Source organism: Leucoraja erinacea, chromosome 23, assembly GCF_028641065.1.
Source record: "Leucoraja erinacea ecotype New England chromosome 23, Leri_hhj_1, whole genome shotgun sequence".
Taxonomy (NCBI): Eukaryota; Metazoa; Chordata; class Chondrichthyes; order Rajiformes; family Rajidae; genus Leucoraja; species Leucoraja erinaceus.
Window position 1 is genome coordinate 16,832,210 of NC_073399.1, and position 24,762 is coordinate 16,856,971.

At 46.4% G+C, this 24,762-nt stretch overlaps 1 protein-coding gene across 1 annotated transcript; it reads left to right on the forward strand.

Annotated features, from left to right (window-relative positions):
• The first annotated feature begins 1,569 nt into the window (after positions 1-1,569).
• faap100 (FA core complex associated protein 100) lies at positions 1,570-23,317 on the forward strand. The gene is made up of 9 exons (XM_055653972.1): positions 1,570-2,072; positions 3,620-3,738; positions 8,382-9,343; positions 9,740-9,896; positions 10,732-11,525; positions 14,996-15,138; positions 16,623-16,739; positions 20,097-20,183; positions 22,898-23,317. The coding sequence occupies exons 1-9, from the start codon at positions 1,899-1,901 to the stop codon at positions 23,027-23,029; spliced, it is 2,685 nt and encodes an 894-aa protein (XP_055509947.1). The 5' UTR covers positions 1,570-1,898; the 3' UTR covers positions 23,030-23,317.
• Positions 23,318-24,762: the final 1,445 nt, after the last annotated feature.

Here is a 24,762-nt window from a genome sequence, read left to right on the forward strand (position 1 = left end):
TTGAGAGATGTTCTCCAGAGATGCTGCCTGACCTGCTGAGTTATTCCAGCACTTAGTGTCCTTTTTGTATTAACCAGCACCTGTGGGTCCATGTTTCTTGTGCGTGTGAATGTGTGAGATTTCAGGATTGCAGACTGGCTTCTGATTCAGTTATTTATTCCATTAGAAATACACAAAGTGCTGAAGTAACTCAGTGGGTCAGGCAGCATCTCAGGAAAATTCTTTCAGCACTTTGTATATATTTTTTGATTTACAATTCCTCGTGTCTTTTATTTATACTTTGGCTCTGCATTAAACTCCTGCTTGTTTACATTTGTAATATATATATATATATAGCCCAATGGTGTGAAAAGCCTGATCATGTTCAGAATATTGTCAGCAGCATGTTGTAGTTATGTGGTACCCATAATGGAACAAAGGTCCCAAGATTCAGAAGTTCATGTTATAGGAGAACAAGGCCATTCGGTCCATCAAGTCTAGATCATCATCGTTGAAAACATTAGCGACGCAGTGGTGCTGGTTTCCAATGGGAATGGTGGCAGACGCACCACACATCTCTGTCCTCCAGTTCCTGCGGACCTCTGACACTGGAAGTACCTGTATAGGATTTTGGTGTGTGTGCTTTATCATCATTCCTTACAAATCTATGTACGACAGTGATCTCAACTTCTACTGAAGTATGGACGGCCGTTGGCTCGCTAGAAGCTCATCTTCCCTTTGAGAGGCCTTGTTTTTGGTCCTGCTGGGAGTCCACAGCCCCCTCCTCACCTGGCAAACCAGGTGGGGGAGACGGTTTAGTCGCCGACTATCCGACCATGGAGCAGGTAGCACGGGATTACTGGTACCGAATTCCATGACATGATTCGCAGGATAGCATAACGGGTCTACTCCACCATTCACATGGTGACCAAGATTCAAGATGAGGTCCAAACGAAAATGGGCAGCCATACATTACAAACAAATCCTGACACAACATAATGACATAAACATCCATCGCTGGGATGGAAGGCAAAAAAACTATCAAGTCTACTCCCCCCCCCATGTCAACAAAGTCAAAGCCCCCGGCTGGCGATGGCGATTGTCCCCGCGGCCATTCCACTCTGGTGCGAGGTCGCACACCTTGATGTTAGAGCCCCCGGCGTGCGCTCGCAGAGTCCCGCGGCCATTCCAAGCCGCGCGGGGCGGTGATGTCAGGCCCCGCTCCAGGGGCCTGACATCACCCCATAACTCCTGACACCCGCACTAATCAAGCATCCATCAATATCTGCCTTAAAAATATCCACTGACTTGGCCTTCACAGCCTTCTGCGGCAATGAATTACAGGATTCACTGTGACTGAAGAAATTCTTCTTCATCTCCTTTCTTAAAGGTGCGCCCTTTTATACTGGGGCTGTGCCCGCTGGTCCTACACTCTCCCACTTGTGGAAACATCCTCTCCACACCCACTCTATCCAGACCTTTCAATATTCCCTGAGAAGAAGGATGATTCTTCACAATCTGTTGTCTCTCTACGCTGTATATAACAGGCACGCGTCGGCAGTCAGCAGTAGAAAAGAAAAAAAATGTCACCTTCATTTTTATGCTAAATGATTCATTTCTTCCCACACACTGAGCACTGGGTGTCTTGGCATTGACGTTGCATTTTGTATTGCATTTTGCAGAGCTGGTGCATTGGGCAGACCAAAGATTATAGAGGAGCTATATGATTATAGAGGAGCTATATGATTATAGAGGAGCTATAATCTTTGGGGCAGACTGGGACATGCATGTTTCGGAACGCTTTCTTTTGCAACTTTTATGTCCTTTCCGCCGAGTCGTAGGGGCCCAGGGAGAGGAGGCTTCTGCTCCTCTAGTATCTTTGCTTGTGCTCGGGGAGAGGAGGCGCCTGTCCCTCGGCCATGGCTGGAGCCCGGACCCGGCGCGTCCGCTACTGGGACCACGTTGCAGCGGTGAGACGGGGCGCTCGCTGCTCTGCGCTGCTGCTGCAGCCCCGCTCCCCGCCCCACACACGGCTCTGTGTGTGCAACCGCTCCCACTTTGTCTACATGTACCACCACCACGGCTCCCTGCAGGTGAGTGGCCGCTTTTGGGATGATTCAGATGGTTAAGCCCTCCCTTCACCACCTGCAGTTTAAATTCCATTTGGAATATTTTGGAGGACCAAGTAACCAAGAACCAAGATAGATCAGCCATGGACAACCCAGCGGCGTGGCACTTTAACACTCTCTGCCCCCACCCCCAAACCATCCCCTCTCCAGGACAGGTCTTCCCACCCAAACAACCCCCTGTCCAGGTACCTTCCCACCCAAACCATCCCCTCTCCAGGTACCTTCCCACCCAAACCATCTTCTGTCCAGGTACCTTCCCACCCAAACCATCCCCTCTCCAGGTACCTTCCCCTACAGCCGCAGGAGATGCCACAACTGCCCCTCTACCTCCTCCCTCTATTCTGCCCATGGACCCCGATAGTTCTTTCAGGTTAGGCAGAGGTTCACTTGCCCCTCTCCTCCAACCCCATCCACTGTATCCGTTGTTCAAGGTGTGGACTCGTACATCAGCGAGACCAAACGTAGACTGGGCGATCGATTCGTTGAACACTCTCGCTCAGTCCGCCTGGGCCTTTGCGATCTCCTGGTTGCTAAATACGTTTAACTCCCCCTCCCCCAATCCCATACTGACCTTTCTGTCCTGGGCGAAGATCTTATCGCTATAGGATATTTGGTCCTGGCTGGGCCTCCTCCATTGTCACTGTGAGGCCAAACACAAATTGGAGGATCACCACCTCATATTTTGCTTCAGCAGCTTACAACCCAGCGGTAATATTGCTTTCCCTAATTTCAAATAACCCTTGCATCCCCTCTCTCTCTCTCTCTCTCTCTCTGTTGCTCCCCATCCTGGTCGTTGTACTAGTTTCACTGTCGTCTTGATGAGTTTCATTATTTGTATAACTCGTTTTCACCTAGCTAGCTCACAACTAACAATGGACCCTTTCTTTGATCATCGTTACTTGTTTGCATATCTTTCATTTCTTTGTTCTATATCTCTCCATATCGCTCACTTCCCTTTCCCATGACTCTCAATCTGAAGAAGGCTCGACCCGAAATGTCACCCATTCCTTCTCTCGAGAGATGCTGCCTGGCCCGCTGAGTTACTGCAGCATTTTTTGTCTACCTTCAGCCATGATTGAATGGTGTAGAAGGGTTTCGGCCCGAAACGGTGCCTATTTCCAAAGTGCTGGCTGTTGGTGACGTCACCCGCCAGGGAGTGGCCCCCGCGGTCAAATCACTTAGCTCTGCGCCCACCTTAATGTCTCTGGCTGCTCTGCCAGTCACCACTCTCACACTATGACGTTACCGGTTTGGTTTAGTTTAGAACACCACAGAGGCAGCGGAGAAAGCCTCGAGATGGCTCTGGATCAGGAGAGGAGGTCCATGGGGAGGAGCGAATGCCACCTGAACACAAGTCGTGGTCTGATCAACCACGGCTGGGTCGCCTGGGTGAGGGTGTCTGATGTTGAAAGACCCGCAACACCCAATGACCCCAGGTTACACCACTGATGATGTGTTCAGGAGCATCTATCGATGTCTTTTTATCAATTCTTCCTGTTCTGTCTTGGTAGGTTGTGTACAGGTTACCCAGTGCTGTGTGGCAAGTGGAGGTGCACAGGAGTGGAGAGCGGCTGTTTGTGCTGTGTGATGATGGCGGAATATATAACATTCTGTTAAACCAGAAGAGCAGGTAACAACGTTTAAGTTATACGGTACCCATAATGGAACAAAGTTTCCAAGGTTCATAAGTTCGCAAGTTAGAGGAGCAGAATTAGGCCAATCGAGTCTACTCTGCCATTCAATCATGGTCGATCTATCCTTCCCTCTCAACCCCATTCCCCTGCCTTCTCCACATAACCCTCAACACCCTTACTAATCGAGATTCTGTCAATCTCCACCTTAAAAATATCCATTGACTTGGCCTCCGCAGCCGTCTGTGGCAATCAATTCCACAGAAGGAATGTGAAGGTGGTCTGGTTCCCAGAGGAGTAGGGGGCGGGGGAGACACTGAGCAATGGTCACCAAATAAACATGGGGATACCCCACAATATAAAATGCTCAAATATCTGGAGAAAGATCCCGATCCAAAGCGTGGCCTACCCATTCCCTCCACTCATTACTGCTCAATTCCCCCCTCCCCCCCTCGCCTGTATCCACCTTTCACTTGCCATGTCCCGCCTCCATCTATCCATTCCCTCCACAGATGCTGTTTGACCCGCAGAGAAATGAGACAGTACTAAAAGGAAAATCATTTGAGGCAGGATTGGTGGTTACACCACGGTTTGGCGCAGCAGTACTGTTGCTGCCTTACAGAACCAGAGACCTGGGTTCGATCCTGACTGCGAGTGCTTTCTGTATGGAGTTTGTACCTTCTCGCCGTGACCTACGTGGGTTTTCTCTGGGAAGCATCGGTTTCCTCCCACAATCCAAAGACATTCAGGTTTGTAGGATAATTGGCTTGGTATAAATGTAAATTGTCCCTAGTGTGTGTAGGATAGTATTGGTGTGTGGGGATCGCTGGTTGGCAAGGTCTCGGTGGGCCGATGGGCCTGTTTCCGTGCTGTGCCTCTAAACTAAACTAAAAAGTGTATGCTGAGGTGGCCTGATGAATATGGTCTTGGCTTTCACTCAATCTTTATTTATCAATATATGTAACCCTGAAATTAGTGTGAGATATGATACAAAGTTAGTGAGATGTAAAAACTCTGAATTCACAGTCGAATACTGAGTTGGATGATCAGCCATGATCATATTGAATGGCGGTGCAGGCTTGAAGGGCCGAATGGCCTACTCCTGCACCTATTTTCTATGTTTCTATGAAAATATCATGAAAAATTAAACTTCTGAGTTTTTAAATACATTGAGCATTTTTTTGAACAAAAATCCGAGTAGATTTTCTTACGAGGATTGTAAACGGGGAAAAGGGTGCAGTTGTTGATTCAGACAAAATGTCATCGATCCATGATCTCCGTAAATGCTGCCTGTCTTTCTGAATTACTCCCAACGCCTTGCGTCCTTTAGTGTATTAAATGCTATTTTGTACTCGGTTACTGCCTCAATTACATAATCTAGCAGCTCGTTCCATATACTCACCACCCAAGATGAGGGGTTAAATATTGCTCCTCGCGTTCCTATTAAATCTTTCTGCTTTTACAGCTTTACCCTCTAGTTCTTATTTCCACTGCCCTGCATTCACCCTATCTATTCACCTCATGATTTTATACACCTCTATCAGTTAACCATCAGCTCCTGTGCTGCACAGAATAAAGGCCTGGTCTGCCCAACCTCTCTCTGTTGCTCAGGCCCTCGTGTCCCAGCAGCATCCTCATAAATTTACTCTGTACTCTTTCCAGTTTAATGGCATTTCTCCTATAATAAGGTGACCAAAACTGAATGTACAGTAGCTGTCCAACTGTAAAAAAATATCTCAACTCCTCTACTCGATTCCGTTACTGATGCCAAAAGCCATATCACCTATCCTTTTTCACCAGAGATGCTGCCTGACCCACTGAGTTACTCCAGCACTTTGTGTCATTCTTTGTCCTTAACTCACTCTAACCAGGTTCAGGCCTCTGATCACATTTTCTTTGCATCACCCAAGGCAGTTTTGAAAGCTCCGACCCAAAAGAGCTTCTCATCAGCATCTCCAAAGTCAGATTTGTTTGACTATGGGACTGACCAGTAGGTGGGGCTGTAACTTCAGTGAAAGTTGTCCTCTTGCTGATGGTGATTTGTAATAAGTACACGTCGTAAGTAGTCAAGAAATTTGTCATTGCTCGGATGCTTGCAGTGTCTTTGCCCGTGAGAGTTGAATTTGTGTCTGTTTTGGCTGCTGCTCTGGAGCTCAGCTCATTACTTTTATTAATCATTTATCTCTCGGCCCCAGTGTCCCAGTCTCTTCCCTGTACAGGGGGGGATTGGTGTTGTGTTTCATTGTTCACGTGTTGCACATTGCTGACTCTATTCCCTCTCCTGACCCATCCTTACGTCTGTGCTTTACTGCTGTCCCTCTGCTGATGTGGACTCTCAGCCTCCCTTGGTATTCTGCGAGGTATTCATGAAGGAACCAGCCTATTCTTTCATATCAACAGCTGTGCCACCTTTCCCGCCCCCCTCTCTCGCTGACCTTCCCCTCCATTGCACCCGCGGGGATTAATCTCGCCAACCTCTTCATCCTGCCACTAACATCTCCTTGGACGTTAATGGTGGATCACTCTCCCTCCATCTGCACTTTCCTCAGTAAAGCTCCGACAATGAGGTCGGTACGGTGGCGCAGCGGTAGAGTTGCTGCCTTACAGCACTTGCAACGCCAGAGACCCAGGTTCGATCCCGACTTCGAGTGCCGTCTGTACAGAGTTTGTACGTTCTCCCCGTGACCGCGTGGGTTTTCTCCGAGATCTTCGGTTTCCTCCCCCACTCCAAAGACGTACAGGTTTGTCGGTTAATTGGCTTGGTATAAGTGTAAATTGTCCCCAGTGTGTGTATGATAGTTTTAATGTGCAGGATCGCTGGTCGGTAGGGACTCGGTGGGTCAAAGGGCCTGGACCTCTAAACTAAACTAAAAACTGAAAAAAATCCAGGACCTGAGTGTTTGAAAGCTTGATGGTTTGGCAGCTGTCTTGTTTGCAAGTCCATAACGTGAGGCAGGGTATCACAGTCCCGTCAAAGTCTATTCGAAATGAGCTGGTACACAGTTCATTTAGCTAACTCTTACCCAATTCCGCTACATTATTGTAAGTGCCGATGAGCTTCACACCTCCAAATGCATCCAATAGTGTCATCCAGGAGAACAAATGTAACGGAGACACAAGGAACTGCAGATGTTGGAATCTTAAAGCAAACAACAGTGCTGGAGGAGCTCAGCAGGTCAGGCAACATCTGTGGAGGAAATGGACAGATGACATTTGGGGATCAGGACCTTTCTTCAGGCAGATAGTAGTTGGGGGGGGGGTGTGAAATGCTGCAAAGGAGAGGTGGGTACAGGACAAACCCTGGCAAGCGATAGATGAATAATTCCTGAATATTTATCTCCATCTGCAATTTCCTTCTGTGGAGTTACTCCACCACAAAGTGCTGGAGTAACTCAGCAGTTCTGGCTCCATCCCTGAAGAACATGGGTAGGTGACGTTTCGGGTTGAGACCCTTCTTCAGACCACTTCTTTCCCATCTCCTCCTTTCCATTCCGCACACAAACCTTAATTTCCTGCTTACAGTGACCGAGATTCAGCTGTTTCTTCTGGCGCTCATTTGAACCGCGCTTAATTTGACCGACTGCAGTCTTACTAACAACGCTTGCAGCTGATTTGTTTTATCACAGTTTGTTTTGGACGGCTCTTTTGCCATCAAGAGTTTCAGTAAAGTACAAAGGGCAGTTTGTCTAATTAACCTGGAAACCAGCAATCAGACCATTGAAGCACAAATCCCTTTGTTATGGCTTGTGTCCAGTGCTAAAATAAAATCACAGGAAATATAAGCAGGTCAAACGAACATCTGTTTTAGGAACAAAAATAACAAAGTACAGATCCCGAATAACATTCACCTGGATCCTGTTTTAGTCAGTGAGACAAAATACATAATCCTCTTGGGACTGCTGCGCTTCCAGGAGTCCCCGGATATATTGTAGACTTTTGTCCACCTCCCTTGCTGCTACCCGCATCCAACCCATTCCGTGGTATCAGCGAATCTCTGAGTTTTCCAAGCGATTGTCCTGTTATCCTAAAAAACTTTGCAATGAAAAATGCATTTGAACCACTAATTGAGACGTTTTATGGATCTGACCGCTGCATTCATTTTGATCGGACGATCGTACATTGCAAATTTTGTTGCTAATTTTATTGGAATGCTACAGTCTATATTTCCTTGCAGAGGCGAACCAGGTCTGCCGCCGCACATGGTAGCAGGCGGCTCTCTCCCTGCCAAGTCACCCCTTCAATCTCGGCACCCCCCCCCCCCCCCCCCCCCCCCTCCCGTCTCCCTTCATTTCTTGGTATCAGTAAATCTCCTGCGATATTAGTATTATCCTTATAACGTTGCAATGGAAAATGCAATTGAACCACTAATTGAGATGTATTTTATGGATTTGACCCGCTGCATATCTTTCGATCGGATGATGGATTCAAGAGACAGTTAGATATAGCTCTTAGGGCTCTCAGAATCAAGGGATATGGGGAGAAAGCAGGAATGGGGCACTGATTTTGGATGATCAACCATGATCATAATGAATGGTGATTCTGCACCTATTTTCTATGTTTCAATATCGTGCATTGTACATTTTTTCTAATTTTATTGGAATGCCTCTCATTTAAAAATGTTCCCTTTCCTTTTTTGTTGCAGTGCTGTCAAGGCGGAATTGTCCTTGAATCCTTCCCAGTCAAGAGGTGACTCTGGTTGCTTTGTGCCTCCTGTCATTACGGTGGGTATCGAGCAATGCCTTGTCAGAGACTCTACAGTCTGCTCCTTCATTGCTGTGCACGAACAGGTTGTGATGGTGACGGAGGAGGAGAGGAAATGGAAGATTAAGATCTTCGGGCTGCCATCAGCAGACTGTCAGGGCCAGAAGTGTCAGAAGATTGAGGAGATAGAGTTGACTTCACATGCTAACTTACAGCTCGGTGAGAAATCCCCCAAACTGAGCCACCCACCTGTGTTGTGCTGTATTTATCCTCACGCTGAAAACGAGCAACAGGGCAGTGAAGATTACCCCTGTCTTCAGTCTTCGGTCTTCAGTCTCCTCTTCAACGTGGATGCCAGCTTGCTGCGGTCACCCGTGGTACTGTGTGGATTGCCGGACGGCCAGGTTTGCTTCTTGCCAGTGAAGTACACCCGACCTGAGGCCAAAGGTCACTCGTCTCGAACGACGGTCCTTCTGCACCTCGAACAGCCAGTGGCGTTTATTGGACCTTTGTCATTAAAATTGGAAACGGACGATGACCAGGATCGCCAGTCATCAAGGGCCAAGCCCCCGGTACCCAATAGCATTGTCGTGGTCGGGAGAGATGGCAAAGTGGTGATCGTCAAGTCCAGCCTTCAGATGGAGATGTGGGCTCCCAGTTTTGTTGAGTACCACCTTCAAGGCCCCATCGTCGGTGCTTGCTGTCACGCAGCTACCCTTTATTACAGCACTTGCTCGGACGTTTTTGGCGTTGAGTTCCAACGTGGCGAGAATTCATCTTCTGGGAGGACGGCAGATATGAGGAGCGGTCACCCTGTGGGAGACTTGCCCTCCATCCTCATCCCCGTCAGTCTCAACATCTGCGGGGTTGTAGCTGTTTCCAGGCCTTCACTAACAGCCGAAGGTAATCGGTCTGGGCCCTTGGCCTGGTTTAGAGAGTGTGTCGACAACCTGCAAAGTTAACTCTGTTTCTCTCTCCACAGATGTTGCCTGACGTTCACAATCAAAGAGACCAAAGTAAATTGCATCAGTACGGTAGCTCCGTCTCTTTCACATTGTCTCAATGTAGTTCACAAACATTGTAGACACAGGGAACTGTAGATACTGGTTTACAAAATATAGACACAAGGCGCTGGAGTAACTCAGCGGGTCAGGCAGCATCTCTGGAGAACGTGGATAGATGACGTTTCGGGTCGGGACTCCTTTACCTCCTTTATCCACCTATCACTTGCCAGCTCTGTCCCTCCCTCCCTCACTTGTGTTCTTAACCTCGAGTGCATGTTTACCTTGTTTGCATCAGGTGACATTCAGTTGGTAGCACTGACGGAGAAAGGTAAAGTGATGGCCTGCACCTTACCCCCCTCTCTACGTGAAGCCCCGACCACAAAACTCCACGCAGCCACTGCAGGACAACGCATTAAGGACCATCTCTCTGGGATTAGCAGCGTCTCGGACAGGTACGAGCATCATCCCGGCGCTGTTTGGGTTAACATATCAGCGTTTGACAATTTTGGGTCTGTATTCGCTGGAGTTTAGAAGGATGATGTTGCGGGGGGGTGTTGGGGGTGAGAATCTGTTTGAAACCTACCGAATAAAGAAGGGCCTATACAGAATGGATATGGAGACGATGTTTCCAGTAATGGGAGAGTCTAAGACCAGAGGGCACAGCGTCAGAATAAAAGGACGTACCTTTAGAATGGAGATGAGGGGAAATTCCTTCTTTAGCCAGAGGGTGGTGAATCTGTGGAATTCATTGCCACGGACGGTGGTGGAGCAAGACATTGGGTATTTTTTAAGCCGAGATTGATGGGTACTTGATTAGTAAGGGCAAAAAAGGTTACAGGGAAAAGGCAGGAAATTGGGATTGAGAGGGGAATGATCGAATGGTAGAGTAGGACAGAATGGCCTAATTCTGCTCCTATGACCTACGATTTTATGAAGTGCGAGGTTGATCCTCATGTTAAAGCTTCCAGTTCTGGTTTTCTCAGAAGCATTAAGAAGTGCATCAGTACTTGTGCAGAGAGAAGCCATTAGGTTTAATGTTTGCTTTGCTGAACTATTCAAAGACGTAGGCAACAGTGCCTCTAGCTTAAGGAGCTGTTCAACAGCGGTATGCCTGACCAACTTGAGCTGCAGAGTTAGGTAGCCTGTTGCCACTCTGCAGCTAGAGCTGTGGTGAAGACGGACTCCAGCTGTGGCAGAAATGCAGGAAGGGACGGGGGGAATTAAGACATGAAGTAACAACATAAATGAGGGCATAAATTCACTGCGTTCTCCTTCTCTCATTCACAGAATCGCTTCCTTGAAGGGCGTAATGCAGCAGAAAGACAAGGCCCTCAAAGGACTGAACCAGGTCTTCAACATCTGCTGTGCACTGCTGGCCGGTCAGGAGAAAGGAACGGAGCCTTCCGAGCAACCCTTCCGCTGCCAAATCGCTGCAAAATGGAACCGAGTTTTGCTCCAGGATTCGTTGGTCATCTCATGCATTTTGGAGAACCTCAGCAACTGGCCCCTGGAGCACGGGTGGTCTTTCTGCGTCCAGCTCGTCACCCAGTCCCTGGCTTTGGCCAAAGGATTGGACAGCACGGCCTACACCTCTGCCTTTGCCATTGGCGAGCTTCCACCCAGGGAGAAGATGGAGGTTGCAATCCCCTTGAACTCTGAGCATGACGGCTCTCTGCCGCTTCCTGTGGCCGTTCACTGCTTTCTCCATTACGACTTGAACCATCTCAGGGCGAGGACTGCTAGCAGCTTGCCCGCCTCACCTGGACCGTCACAGTCTCCTGTACCTGCAGGACATGACGACATCTGCTTGCCCCTAAACAGCCGCATCGTTGATTTGTTAGACTGCTTGCACATTCACAGTGGAGGAGCAAGTGAAACTAGGCCGCACCTGAATCACAGACCTGCCCCACCAGATCCGTTGGAGATTTTCTTGCATTCAGCTCTAAAAAGCAACAACGTGGTCAACGGCAACGGCTCTATGAGTGGCCTGTTCAAGGATAGGACTGGTGGGGGGCCGTTTACAGCTTCCATCAAGTTGTCCTCTCATCTGATGGATGTTGCTCTGAAAGATACTGGCACAGGTGAGGATCTTTTTTTCTCTTTTGAATGATGAGCTGCAATAGTTTAACTTTGGGCTTAATCCCAGAAACTTCCTTCCCACTCTGTGGGTTTCCATGGACTGCCAACCTATGGAATGGCTGCCTCAGTCTTCCACTGTTGAAGTGACCTCTGCATCCTCCACTTGGTTCATTGCAGTCAAAGTTCAGAAGTTGGGAGGTTCAGATATACATCGCGGAAACAGGCCCTTCGGCCCATTGAATCCACGCCGACCGCCATTCCCCGTACACTAGCACAATCCTATACACACTAGGAACAATTTACAATTTTCAAGAATAAGATCGTGAGAGGAATAGACAGGATAAATGCACATTCTTCTACCCAGAATAGGAGAATCGAGAAGCAGAAAACATAGATTTAAGGTGAGGGGGGAACGGTTTAATAGGAACCCAAAATGCAACGTTTTGTACATAAAGGGTGGTAGGTCTATATGGACTTTAGTAAGGCCTTTGACAAGGTTCCTCATGGAAGGTTGGTTAAGAAGATTCAACTGTTGGGTATAAATGCAGGAGTAGCAAGATGGATGGTATGCTAGCCTTTATAAATCAGAGCTTTGAGTATAGAAGCTGGGATGTAATGTTAAAATTGTACAAGGCATTGGTGAGACCAAATCTGGAGTATGGTGTACAATTTTGGTCGCCCAATTATAGGAAGGATGTCAACAAAATAGAGAGTACAGAGGAGATTTACTAGAATGTTGCCTGGGTTTCAACAACTAAGTTACAGAGAAAGGTTGAATAAGTTAGGTCTTTATTCTCTGGAGCGCAGAAGGTTAAGGGGGGACTTGATAGAGGTCTTTAAAATGATGAGAGGGATAGACAGAGTTGATGTGGACAAGCTTTTCCCTTTGAGAATAGGGAAGATTCAAACAAGAGGACATGACTTCAGAATTAAGGGACAGAAGTTTAGGGGTAACATGAGGGGGAACTTCTTTACTCATAGAGTGGTAGCGGTGTGGAATGAGCTTCCAGTGGAAGTGGTGGAGGCAGGTTCGTTGGTATAATTTAAAAATAAATTGGATAGGCATATGGATGAGAAGGGAATGGAGGGTTATGGTATGAGTGCAGGCAGGTGGGACTAAGGGAAAATAATTGTTCAGCACGGACTTGTAGGGCCGAGATGGCCTGTTTCCGTGCTGTAATTGTTTTGTATGGTTATATGGTATATGGGACATGCTGTCAGAGGAGGTAGTTGAAGAATGTACTATGACAGCATTTAAGAAACATTTAGACAGGTACATGGATAAGCTCATTCCATCTACCCACCACTCTTTGTGTGAACTACCATCTTTTAATGCATTAATGCCAACGCATTAATGTTGTGGATGTCACCAGGCAGGACTCCTCCATAAGGAGCCAGCATAGACTTGATGGGCTGAATGGCTGTCTTTCATTGTATACTGTAACTTTGATTCCCCCCATGGAAAATTCAAGCATGTAGTTATGCTCTGCCTCAGAAACTAAGGGACAAAATAGTTCAGCAGATATCTTTGAACTGCTGGTTTTGGCAGTCCTTGTCAATGGAATGTTCCAGAACGTTTTCAGGACCAAGGTATGAGAGTAACATGAACTCGTGGGACTAAAGCAGTCGCTGGCAATTGTTGCAGCTGGCTTTGTCATCATAAGCTTTTTGTTTTGTCATCAAGGCTTCAGTAAGTTGCAATGGTTGGTGTGTACAATGAGAAAACAGGCTACAGAACTGTCACGAGGCCTTTCCAAATGTTGTTTGTTTAGACGGGTTTAAAGAGTTTGTAAATGTGACCTGGTGGCTTCCGCAAATGACTTCCTTTAGTCAACCTCCCCGACGGAGTTCAAGCATCCTGTTATTTCCATCTCCCAGTATTTATAGCATATAAACAAGTTTAGAGGTAAAGAAAAAAAACATTGGCTCTTCCATGGTATTTAATGCCCTACAGCAGTAACATTCAGTCATAGAGTAAATGAAACAGGCCCTTCGGCCTAACTTGTCCATGCCTCGTCTATACCAGTCCAATGTACTGCATTTGGTCCATATCCCTCTAAAACATTTCTATCCATGTACCTGTACAAATGTCTTTTAAATATTTAGTACCGAACTCAACTACCATCTTTGGCAGCTTATTCCATATGTCCACCACCCTTTGTGTGAAAATAGGTTGCTCCTCAGATTCCTGTTAAATCTTTCCTCTCACATCTGAAACTTATGTCCTCTGGTACTTGATTTGTCTCGGTACAAGACTCTGTGCATTCACCCTATCTATTCTCCTCATGATCTTATACACCTCTATAAGATCATCCCTCATCCTCCTGATTCCAAGGAATAAAATCCTAGCCTGCACAACCTCTCCCTATAGCTCAGGCCCTCAAGTCCAGGCAACATCCTCGTAAATCTTCTCTGCATTCTTTTCAGTTTAACACCATCCTTCCTACAGCATGGTGGCCAACACTGAACACAATGTTGCAAATCTGAAGGCGGGTCTCGACCCGAAACATCACCTATTCCTTCGCTCCGTAGATGCTGCCTCGTCCGCTGAGTTTCTCCAGCATTTTTGTCTACCTACAATACAGCAAATGCAGCCTCACCAATGTCCTGTACAACTGTAACAAAACATCCTCACTTCTATACTCAATACCCTGACTGATGAAGACCAATATATTGAAAGCCTTCTTGACCATCCTATCTACCTGTGACATCACTTTTAAGGAACTTTCAACAAACTAAGTACCTACACTCCTAGATCGTTTTGCTGTACAACACTCCCCAGGGCCCTGCCATTCACTGTGTAGGTCCTGCCCTAGTTGGACATCCCAATATGCAGCAACACACCTCTCTGCATTAAACTCCATTGACCATTCCTCAGCCCACTTCACCCAACTATATGACCTCCAGGGTACTGCCTGACCTGCTGAGTTGCCCCAGTGCTTTGTGTCCTTCCCAGTAACTTAATACTGGTGCCATCCCATCAGATGGTCCGTTTCCCTTAAGGCACTTTTAGTTTTAGTTCCTGATGAAGATATTTAATACATAGAGGTTTGGTTTCTGAAGTTCTTACCACTGTTTTTTAGTTTAGTTTAGAGATACAGCACGGAAAAAGGCCCTTCGGCCCTCTGAGTTTGCACCGACCAGTGATACCCGCACATTAACACTATCCTACACACACTAGGGACAATTTTACATTTATACCAAGCCATTTAACCTACAAACCTGTGCATCTTTGGAGTGTGGGAGGAAACCAAATATCTCGAAGAAAACCCACGCAGGTCGCAGGGGGAACGTACAAACTCTGTTCTGACAGTGCCTGTAGTCAGGATCAAACCCGGGTCTCCGGTGCTATAAGGCAACTGCACCGCCCCTATCTCTGATCATTGCCAAACATCTTCAGAATGTTTTGGTCGTAAAGTGCTCCTTCCTCTCCAGAATCTTGCACTGAGCTATTTTATAACTGTCCCCCCAGGAAACGAGGCAGAGAATGGTTCAAACGTGCTCCAATGGCTGCTGTCGACAAACGCCGAGATGGAGGCATTAAGGATGCAGCTTGGCCCAGGTGTACACTGTTCAGCACCGGACGGTAGCAGTGTCCACATACTCACCAAGAAGGTAACTGGTCAGTGTCCGGACGCTGAGGTTGTACCATCAACCCACTATGAAGAGGCTGAAACTGTGCAGGATAGGAAACCTCAGAGTCACAGCAGGACCATGGGTCAAGAGCGTTGTATTGTAAAATGTCCCAAAATGGAACAATCAAATTCTTACTTGCAATTGAACAACAGATATGTAAACATAGTCCTCTGTAAACATCACCCATCATAAACAACAAGAAAAATTCAATATATTAAAAAAAACGAACAATAATAGTGCAAAGACAAAAAACAATGACCCCCCCCATGTCTATCTAGTTCAGAGCTTAGTTGGAGATTGTAGCTTTTGATAGCCTGGTGGTTGTTGGGAAGAAACTACTCCAGAACCTGGACAAAGGTACAGAAGTGTGAAAACTGACACCTCCAGATTCAGGGACAGTTTCTGCCCAAGGTACACAAAAATGCTGGAGAAACTCAGTGGGTGCAGCCCGCTGAGTTTCTCCAGTATTTTTGTGTACCTTTGATTTTCCAGCATCTGCAGTTCCTTCTTAAACACAGTTTCTGCCCAGCTGTTATCAGGCAACTGAACTATCCTCTCACCAACTGGAGAACAGTCCTGAGCTACCATCTCCTTTATTGGAGACTCTTGGACTATCTTTAATCGGACTTCACTGGACCTTTTCTTGCACTCAACATAATTCCCTTGATCATGTATCTGTACATTGTGGACGGCTGAATTGGAATCATGTATCGTCTTTCCGCTGACTGGTTAGCATGCAACAGAAGCGTTTCACTGTACCTCGGTACATGTGACCCCATTAGCTGTTGATTTATAAGTAGGCCAAAATCTTTTTTCAGCTTTGAATATATTTAATGATCCCACACAATCTCTGTCTTGGAGAATTCCAAAACCACACTAAATTCTCTGAAAGAAGAAAATTTTACCTTTAAAACCATGCTTCCTGATTCTACACTCCCCACCTGGGGGATATCCTCACGGTAAATGCCCCGTCTGGTCTCCTCAGAAGGGTCCTAACCTGAAACGTCACTTGTCTATGTTCTCCATGAATGCTGCCTGACCCACTTGATTTCAGCTTAGTTCCGAGACACAGCATGTAAACAGGCCCTTTGGCCCACACTGACCATCTATCACCCATTCGCATTAGATTACTTTAGAGATACAGCTCGGAAACGGGTCCTTTGGCCTTCTGAGCCTGCACCGACCAGCAATTACCTATTCACACGAGGGACAATTTTACAGAAACCTGTATCTCTTTGAAATGTGGCAGAAAGCCAGAGCACCTGGAGAAAACCCACGCGGTCACAGGGAGAAGGTACAAACTCCACAGACAGGATTGAACCCGGGTTTCTGGCGCTGTGAGGCAACAACTCTACCCGCTGAGTTACTCCAGCACTTTGTGATTGTGGCACAAGATTCCAGCATCTCCAGTTCCTTGTATCACCTCAGAAGCTTTTTCTCTTCTCCCATTCCTCTCTCTGCAGGTTGAAGTCACCAATTTCTCAGTTGATGGTGCGATCAGTGCAGTGGAGGTGGTGATGGAGTGTTCCTCGCTGTCCGTGTTTTGTTTCTTGCATCAGGCTCTCACTCGGCGGGTCCAGGTAGGAAGGCAACAGTTGCTCCTGAAACCATTGTCTGTCTCGGTGGGGGAATCCTATCTGGGCTTTCACTGCCTCGTCAGTGACCCGGACTGATCCTTGCCAGTTGGACTGAATGTTGCCAGTTGTCTCCTGGTGTGGGATACTCTTCGATGCCAAAACCTCCGCCAACTGTTTAGTGCAGCTCTAAGAGCAGAATTAGGCCAGTCGGCCCATCAAGTCTACTCCGCCATTCAATCCATGCCCGATCTACCTTTCCCTCTCAATCCCATTCTCTTGCCTTCTCCCCATAACCCCTGACACCCTGTGTAAGAAAGAACTGCAGATTCTGGTTTAAATCAAAGGTAGACACAAAATGCTGGAGTAACTCAGCGGGACAGGCAGCATCTCTGGAGAGAAGGAATGGGTGACGTTTCTGAAGAAGGGTCTTGACCTGAAACGTCACCCATTCCTTCTCTCCAGAGATGCTGTCAGTACAGCTGAGTTACTCCAGCATCTTGTGTCTACCCCTGACGCCCTTGCCAATCAAGAATCTGTCAATCTCTACCTTAAAAATATCCATTGACTTAGCCTCCATAGCCATCTGTGGCAAGGAATTCCACAGAATCACCACCCTCTAACTAAAGAAATTCCTCCTCATCTCCTTTCTAAAGGTATGTCCTTTTATTCTGAGGCTATGGCCTCTGGCCCTAGACTCTCTCACTAGTGGTAACATCCTCATATTTACTCTATATAGGCCTTTCACTCTATTTTAGTTTAGTTTAGAGATACAGCATGAAAACAGGCCCATCAGCCCACTGAGTTGACATTGGCCATTGATCACCCGTTTACACTAGTTCTCTGTCATCTCACTTTGACATCCACTTCCTATGCACTAGGGGCAATTTATAAAAAACACACGTCTTCGTGATGTGGGAGGAAACCGGAGCACCCGGAGGAAACCCATCTGGTCACATGGACAGCAGCCATGGTCAGGATCGTACTAGGGTCTCTGGCACTGTGAGGCAGCAACTCTACCAGCTGTGCCACTGTGCCCGCCCACAATTGTTCATGTATAGAATCGTACAGCATGGAAGGTGACCATTTGTCCCTTTGCGCCTGTGCCAGTTTGTGGACTAGCATTGTTTCCCTTAATAGCTGAATCTTTGTAAATTCAGTTCGATTGTTTCTCTTCTTTTTCTGCAATCATATTAAATGGAGCTGTCAAAACAGTTTTAGTAATGACCGCAATGCGTGCTGTGGAAATTGGTTTACTTTAACATGTTGTCTGCATGCACTATTAATCAATCATCTAAAACCAGTCAATTAATATGAAAGGAGAATCCAACAAAAAATCCTTGCTGTTTAAAGGACACCTCTTTCCTGCAGTTAATGGGATTTGATAGAATTATGTTTGACATTTTAGAATAATGTCAGTGGCCATGTGTGGAGAGCTTTGAATTAAGCTCCTGCAGGTTCTCACCAACTAACTCTCCAGGGAATGGTAATGGGATTGAAACTCCAATACAATCATGCTGCAGCCACAGAACCCCGAAGAAGTCACTTAACTGGATGAGAAAACTATTGGAAGAGAACCTTGTGTTAGGGATAGAGGCTCAAGAAACTGCTGATGCTGGCTTACAAAAATGAAAGACACAAAACACAAAACAGAGTAACTCAGCGGGTGAGGCAGCAACTCAGAGAACATGGACTGGAGATGTCTTGCGTTGGGTCCCTTCTTCAGACTCTGTTGCCTGTTCATGTTCTCCAGAGATGCTGCCTGACCTGCTGGGTTACTTCAGCACTTTGTGCCTTTCCCTGTAAACCATCATCTGTAGTTGCTTGTGCGTACAATGTCCATGAGTACTTTAAGACACAGTGTAAGAGCTGGAACTACTGTATTAGTGCTAATTACATTACACTCTATGATTGTGAACTCCAGCACGTTGAGATGCAGTGTGGAAATAGGCTCTTCGTCCCACCCGAGTCCACCACGACCAGTGATCAACTAGTTCTACCCTACTCACAATTTACAGTTGCCAATTAACCTACAAACCTGCATGTCTTTGCGGTAAATTGTAAATTGCCATTAGTGTGTGTGTGATAGTGTTAATGTGCGGGCGCTGGTTGACGTGGACTAGATGGGCTGAAGGGCCTGTTTCTAGAAGGATTAAATGAAAATTGACACATTGCCGATGATGCAAATCTGAAATTAAAACAGAAAATATTGGAAGTGCCATGCAGATCACATGACCCAAAATTCCAATTGTCGTTCTGCAGATGTTGCCTGGCCTGCTGAGCATTTCCTGCTTTTAATTCCTAAGGAGTAAAAACATGATTCATTTCATTGTCAGTGTACATGGAGACCACGAAATGCATTTTTAGCATCAAAGGGAGACACAGGGAGTCGCGGTGTGAGCCGTACATTCCTCAAAGGTGGGTGAAGTGTTCCCAAGGACACACTAGTATGCACTCCAATCCCCCCTACCTTCCGGTCGCCAGCCGAACTCTTAGCCCCCTATCTGTCCCTGGTAAATGTAAATTTACCCGACTAAGGAGTAAACAACATGATATTTCTTTGACATGGAACCAGAATTTTCAACCTAGCAGGCAGAGGGGGAGGAGAGAGAACTTCCTCAAAGTAGGCATCTTCTGTCTTTCTAGACATACCCATCCCCCCCTGACCCCCCAGTTCCCCCTGCAATCAGTCTGTAGAAGGGACCCGAAACGTCACCTATCAAATTTTCTCCAGAGGCTCAGCCTGACCCGCTGAGTTACTCCAGCACTTACTTTGTGTCCAGTTTAGTTTAGAGATGCAGCGTGGAAACAGGCCCTTCGGCCCACCGGGTCCACGTCGACCAGCGATCCCCGCACATTAACACCGTCCTACACCCACTAGGGACAACTTTTTTTTACATTTACCAAGCCAATTAACTTCAAACCTGTACGTCTTTGGCGTGTGGGTGGAAACCGAAGATCTCGGAGAAAACCCACGCAGGTCACGGGGAGAACGTGCAAACTCCATACAGACAGCACCCATAGTCGGGATCGAACCCGGGTCTCCGGCGCTGCATTCACTGTAAGGCAGCAACTCTACCGCTGCGCCACCGTGACCACCCTTATCTTATATTTGTGTCTATCTTTAGACTTTTCAACATACTGACATGATAAAAAGCAGCATAAATTAAATCCTTTTTTTTTGGTGAAGTAAGCTTTGAAATTTCTTATTCAAGCAGTTATTGTATTTGTAAAAAAAAAAGATACCTGAGAGGGTCATAGAATGTGGGCAGCGCTCGTTAAAATACCTTCATGGCAAGCATGTCATTTTAGCTTCCTCTCAAATTGATTGATTATGTGTGTGTTTTTTTTTACGTTGAACAGATGCTTTTGGAGCAGAGTGCTCCCCATAGTGGCTCGATGCCTGGCCTTCATGTGCAGTCTCTGAGACAGCTGGCACACAGCACAGAGGTACGGGGATCAGGAAGCGGAGTGGGAAGCCTTGCCGAGAGTGGGCCAAGGTGCTGGGCAGATGTTGGGAAGGCAGACTGTACTTGAGAGCACATGGCATCGTGTTACTGACAAACCCTCCCCCAAGATTAATGGCCATGCCTGTGAGAGAGAGAGAGAGAGAGAGGGAGGGAGGGAGAGAGAGAGGGAGTGAGTGAATGAGGGAGAGAGAGGATCCCTGAAACATTGGGAATGTGATAACCTGATAGCACAAAGAATTGTTATCTGGATAAGGAAAGTAAAATCTTTAAAGGCCCTGTATGGATTGTGTTCACACCTGATCAGTGGCCAGTTTCAAATAAAGTCTCTGAAATGAATAGTGTTCACTTGTTGGGGGAAGGTTAAAAATAAACCGATTTGTATCTGATCAATGTATCTCTATCATCACTGGTGGGAAACAATTAGTGGCACCAGCTCGTGTATTAGGGAATGGCTCCAGGTACATTCAGTAGTAACCACAGAAATAGAGGGGGCAGGCAGTCTGAGCCCTTTTCCCAGGGTGGAAATGTCAAAGGCTACAGGGCACAGCTTGAAGGTGAAAGGGACAAAGTTTAAAGGGGATGTGCGGGCAAGTTATCCTTTACAAAGTGAGTGGTTGGTGCCTGGAGCACATTGTCCAAGGGTGGTGGTGGAGGCAGATACGCACATAGTGTTTAAGAGGCTTTTAGATAGGCCCATGGATATGCAGGAAATGGAGGGAGTTCAGTTTAGTTTATAGTCGCGTGTAAAAACTTTTATTGCCTGCTAACCAGCTAGCGGAAAGACAATACATGATTACAATCGAGCCATTCACAGTGTACATATACATGATAAAGGAGTAACGTTTAGTGCGAGGTAAAGCTAGTAATGTCCAATCAAAGATAGTCCGAGGGTCCCCGATGAGGTAGATAGTAGTTCAGGACTGTTCTCTGGTTGCAGTAAGATGGTTCAGTTGCCTGATAACAGCTGGGAAGAAACTGGCCATCAATCTGGAGGGATATGGATCATGTGCAGGCTGATGAGATTTATTTATCGGCATCATTTTCAACGTAGACATTGTGAGCCAAAGGGCCTGTTTTGTTGCTGTATTTCTCTGCATTCTAAATAGGAAACTCTCCATAACCAACTGCAGTGGAGCACAGCATGTTTGGTTCTTTTTTACAATGCTGACTAATGAGGTCTGAGTCTCACAGCATGGATGAATACTCTAAAGCTTTGCTCGAAAAGGCTGCCTCTCCTCTCTCCCTGCAATCAATCTGAAGAAGGGTCCCGACCCGAAACGTCAACTTTCCATATTCTCCAGAGATGCTGCCCGACCCACTGAGTTACTTCAGCACTTTCTGTCTATCTTGGTATAAGCAAAAGCTGGTCAAAGCCACAAAAACAGGGAGAGAGGAGTGGTCCTGAGCTACTATATACCTGACTGGAGATAATACACAAAAGGACATAAAGTGCTGGAGTAACTCAATTAATTACAAACCTGTACATTTGCAGGAGCATCTGTGGAGAACATGGATAGTGATATTTTAGGTCGAGACCCTTCTCCAGACCCTAGTATGACTCTTGACTCTCTTGATTCAATGATCAACTGTTATCAGGAAACTGAACCATTCTACCAACAACTAGAGAACTGCCCTGAGCTCCTATCTACCTGTCGAACTATCTTTAATTGTATTTTACTGGACTTTATCTTTCACTAAACATTATTCCCTTAATCATGTATCTGCACACTGTGGATGGCTCGATTGTAATCATGAATAGTCTTTCCGCAACTAAAGCTTTTCACTGAACTTCGGTACACATGACCATAAACAAAACTAAACCTGTTTGCCCTATTGCCAGCTGGTCTGTGCAGTGATATTGGTGCCCATGAGCCTGTCCAAAGGTTCATGTCACTGAACAAACTATTCATCATTCTGTTTCCCTTTTGTTGTGGATATTAATACGTTGACGGACCACGGTAATGTTTGGTCAAGCTAATTTCCATAAATGAGTAACGTCTTAGGATTGATTCACCATACCTGCTGAGTTACTGGATACCTCCTGGAGAATAAGTGGAGCCACCACAACAACCAAAGTATTCCCTGGGGTTTTTAGAGTTTGAGATACAACGTTGATACAGGCCCTTCGGCCCACCAAGTCCATACCGACCATCGATCGCCCCAATGCTATTTCAATGTTATCCCATGAAATGTTATTTCGCATCCTGCACACTCGGGACAATTTTCTGAACCCAATTAATTACAAACCTGTACATTTGCAGGAGCTACTTGGAATTAGAGAAATCAACTTTCATATCCTTGAGTAACATCACATATTCCTTTTCTCCAGAGATGATACCTGACCCGCTGAGTTACCTCCAGCATTTTGTGTCCGGCCCAGATGTGAATCTTATTTATTTTGCAGAACCCCCCCCCCCCCCCTTCTGTTGTAATTGTCCGAAAATAGATACAAAATATTGGAGTAACTCAACGGGACAGGCAGCATCTTTGGAGAGAAGGAATAGTGGGGGGTGTTTCGGGTCGAGACCCTTCTTCCGACTCGTCTCGACCCGAAATGTCACCCATTCCTTCTCTCCAGAGATGCTGCCTGTCCCACTGAGTTACTCCAGCATTTTGTGTCTATCTTCACTGTAAACCAGCATCTGCAGGTCCAAAGTCTTCCAATGATAAATTATTTTGTTTTTTTTACTTCAGGGTCTTCTTAAAGAGGTACAGTCGCTCCGTGACCAGAGGTGCCTTGGTGAGGAAATGAATCCGAGTGACACTGCCAGCAAACTGCTGCGACTCTACGAGCGACTGAGGAGCATTGATTTAGTTATCGTGTAACAGATGGAATTGGCCAAACCGCTGGTGTCTCCAGGTTGAAATCGGAGGTCTATTCTCCATTCGTTAAGGCTGTTCAATAACAGAGGCCTGTTGCTGCATGTGAGGGTTTAAAAGTTGCACACTGGTTTAGTACATGTAGCAGTTGTCACTTTGTTACTTGACAAATGTTGCTCAGGTAGAACTTTCTTTTATGCGCCAGTCTCTGGAAATATCCTGACAATCTCTGGCAATTCCTATGTGCCTCAAAGCAATGACATTTTAAATGTGGCTCCTGCATTCCCTGCCTTCTCCTCCTCTCTCCCCCCCCCCCCCCCCCCCCCCCCCCCCCCCCACCCTAGTCATCCTAAGAGTTCCACTGTTCACAGAATTGTATCACTTGTATCACTCCTCCACACCTTCCCCCGAGGAAACTGGGCCATCATGGGATCCACCTTATCTCAGGTCCTCTTTTCTCACCCAGTTTATTTCCACCCCTTTCCTCCCCCTTCCCCCCCCCCCCCCCCCACCAGCCAAGACCTCTACTTTTGTTCTGAAGAACATCCCTATCCATAACATCCACTATTCCTTTCCTCCAGTGATGCTGCCTAACCTACTGAGTTACTCCAGCATTTTGCATCTATCTTGTGTCTAACCAATATTTGCAGTTCCTTCCTGTACTGTCATTATTGATTGTTTGTTTCTTTAAAAGCATGGTAATATGTCCGCATCAAAGTGTCACCAATAGCAATGTGATCAATCACTCTAATTGATCTTAGTAGGCAGCATTGTTCCAGGGACATGTATTGGCTGGGACATCGGGGAAGTCACATGTTCTTTGAATAGAACTAGGACATTGTTTTAGGAGAGGGAAAGGGTCTGCTTTATTTAAAGACCATTAATCCTGGAGATACGACACTGCATGGAAGTCTTGTTGTAGACTGTGGCTTGCACCTCGCTTTCATCTCCTTCTGCCTCAGAGGCTAGGATGCTGCTGTTTATCCAACAAACACTCCAAATGTATAAACAGCATAAATTGATTCAAGAATTTAATTTATTTTTAAATTTAGAGATACAGCATGGAAATAGGCCTTTCGGCCAACAGTCTGTGCTGACCAGTGGTCTCCTCCTACACATTAGGGACGACTTGCAGAAGCCAATTAATCTACAAGCCTGTACGTCTTGGGAATGTGGGAACCCAGAGAAAACCCACACAATGTCAAGGCGAATGTACAGACAACACCCGTAGTCGGAATCGAACTCGGGTCTCTGGCACTATGAGGCAGCAACTCTACTGACATGCCACCGTGACGTCCCAAATCCTTACAGAAAGTGCATTGAGGCATTTTAGAGATGCAATGGGTGGGTGTCTGTTTAAACCCATGAGAATATCAATGCTGGTGTACAGGACAAACTGGGGTCCGATATCAAATAGCATCTTGTGTTCTTCATACCAGCCCCATTACCAGAGGAGCAAGGACATGCATTGGGCTAGATTCCACAGTGGTCAAATGTTGCCCCAGTGAAGTGTCACAAGCATCTGACTGCAGCAAACTAGTTCTAACCTGACAGAGATGCTGTTATTTTTTTGAAAATGTGGAAATTAGAAATATCAAATAAATTTCTGATTGGTGTTGACAAAACTATGTGATGTGTTTTATTTTTGCGGTAACAAGTCTAGGAGCAGAATTAGGCCATTCGGCCCATCAAGTCTACACTACCATTTAATCATGGCTGATCTATCTGTCTCTCAACCT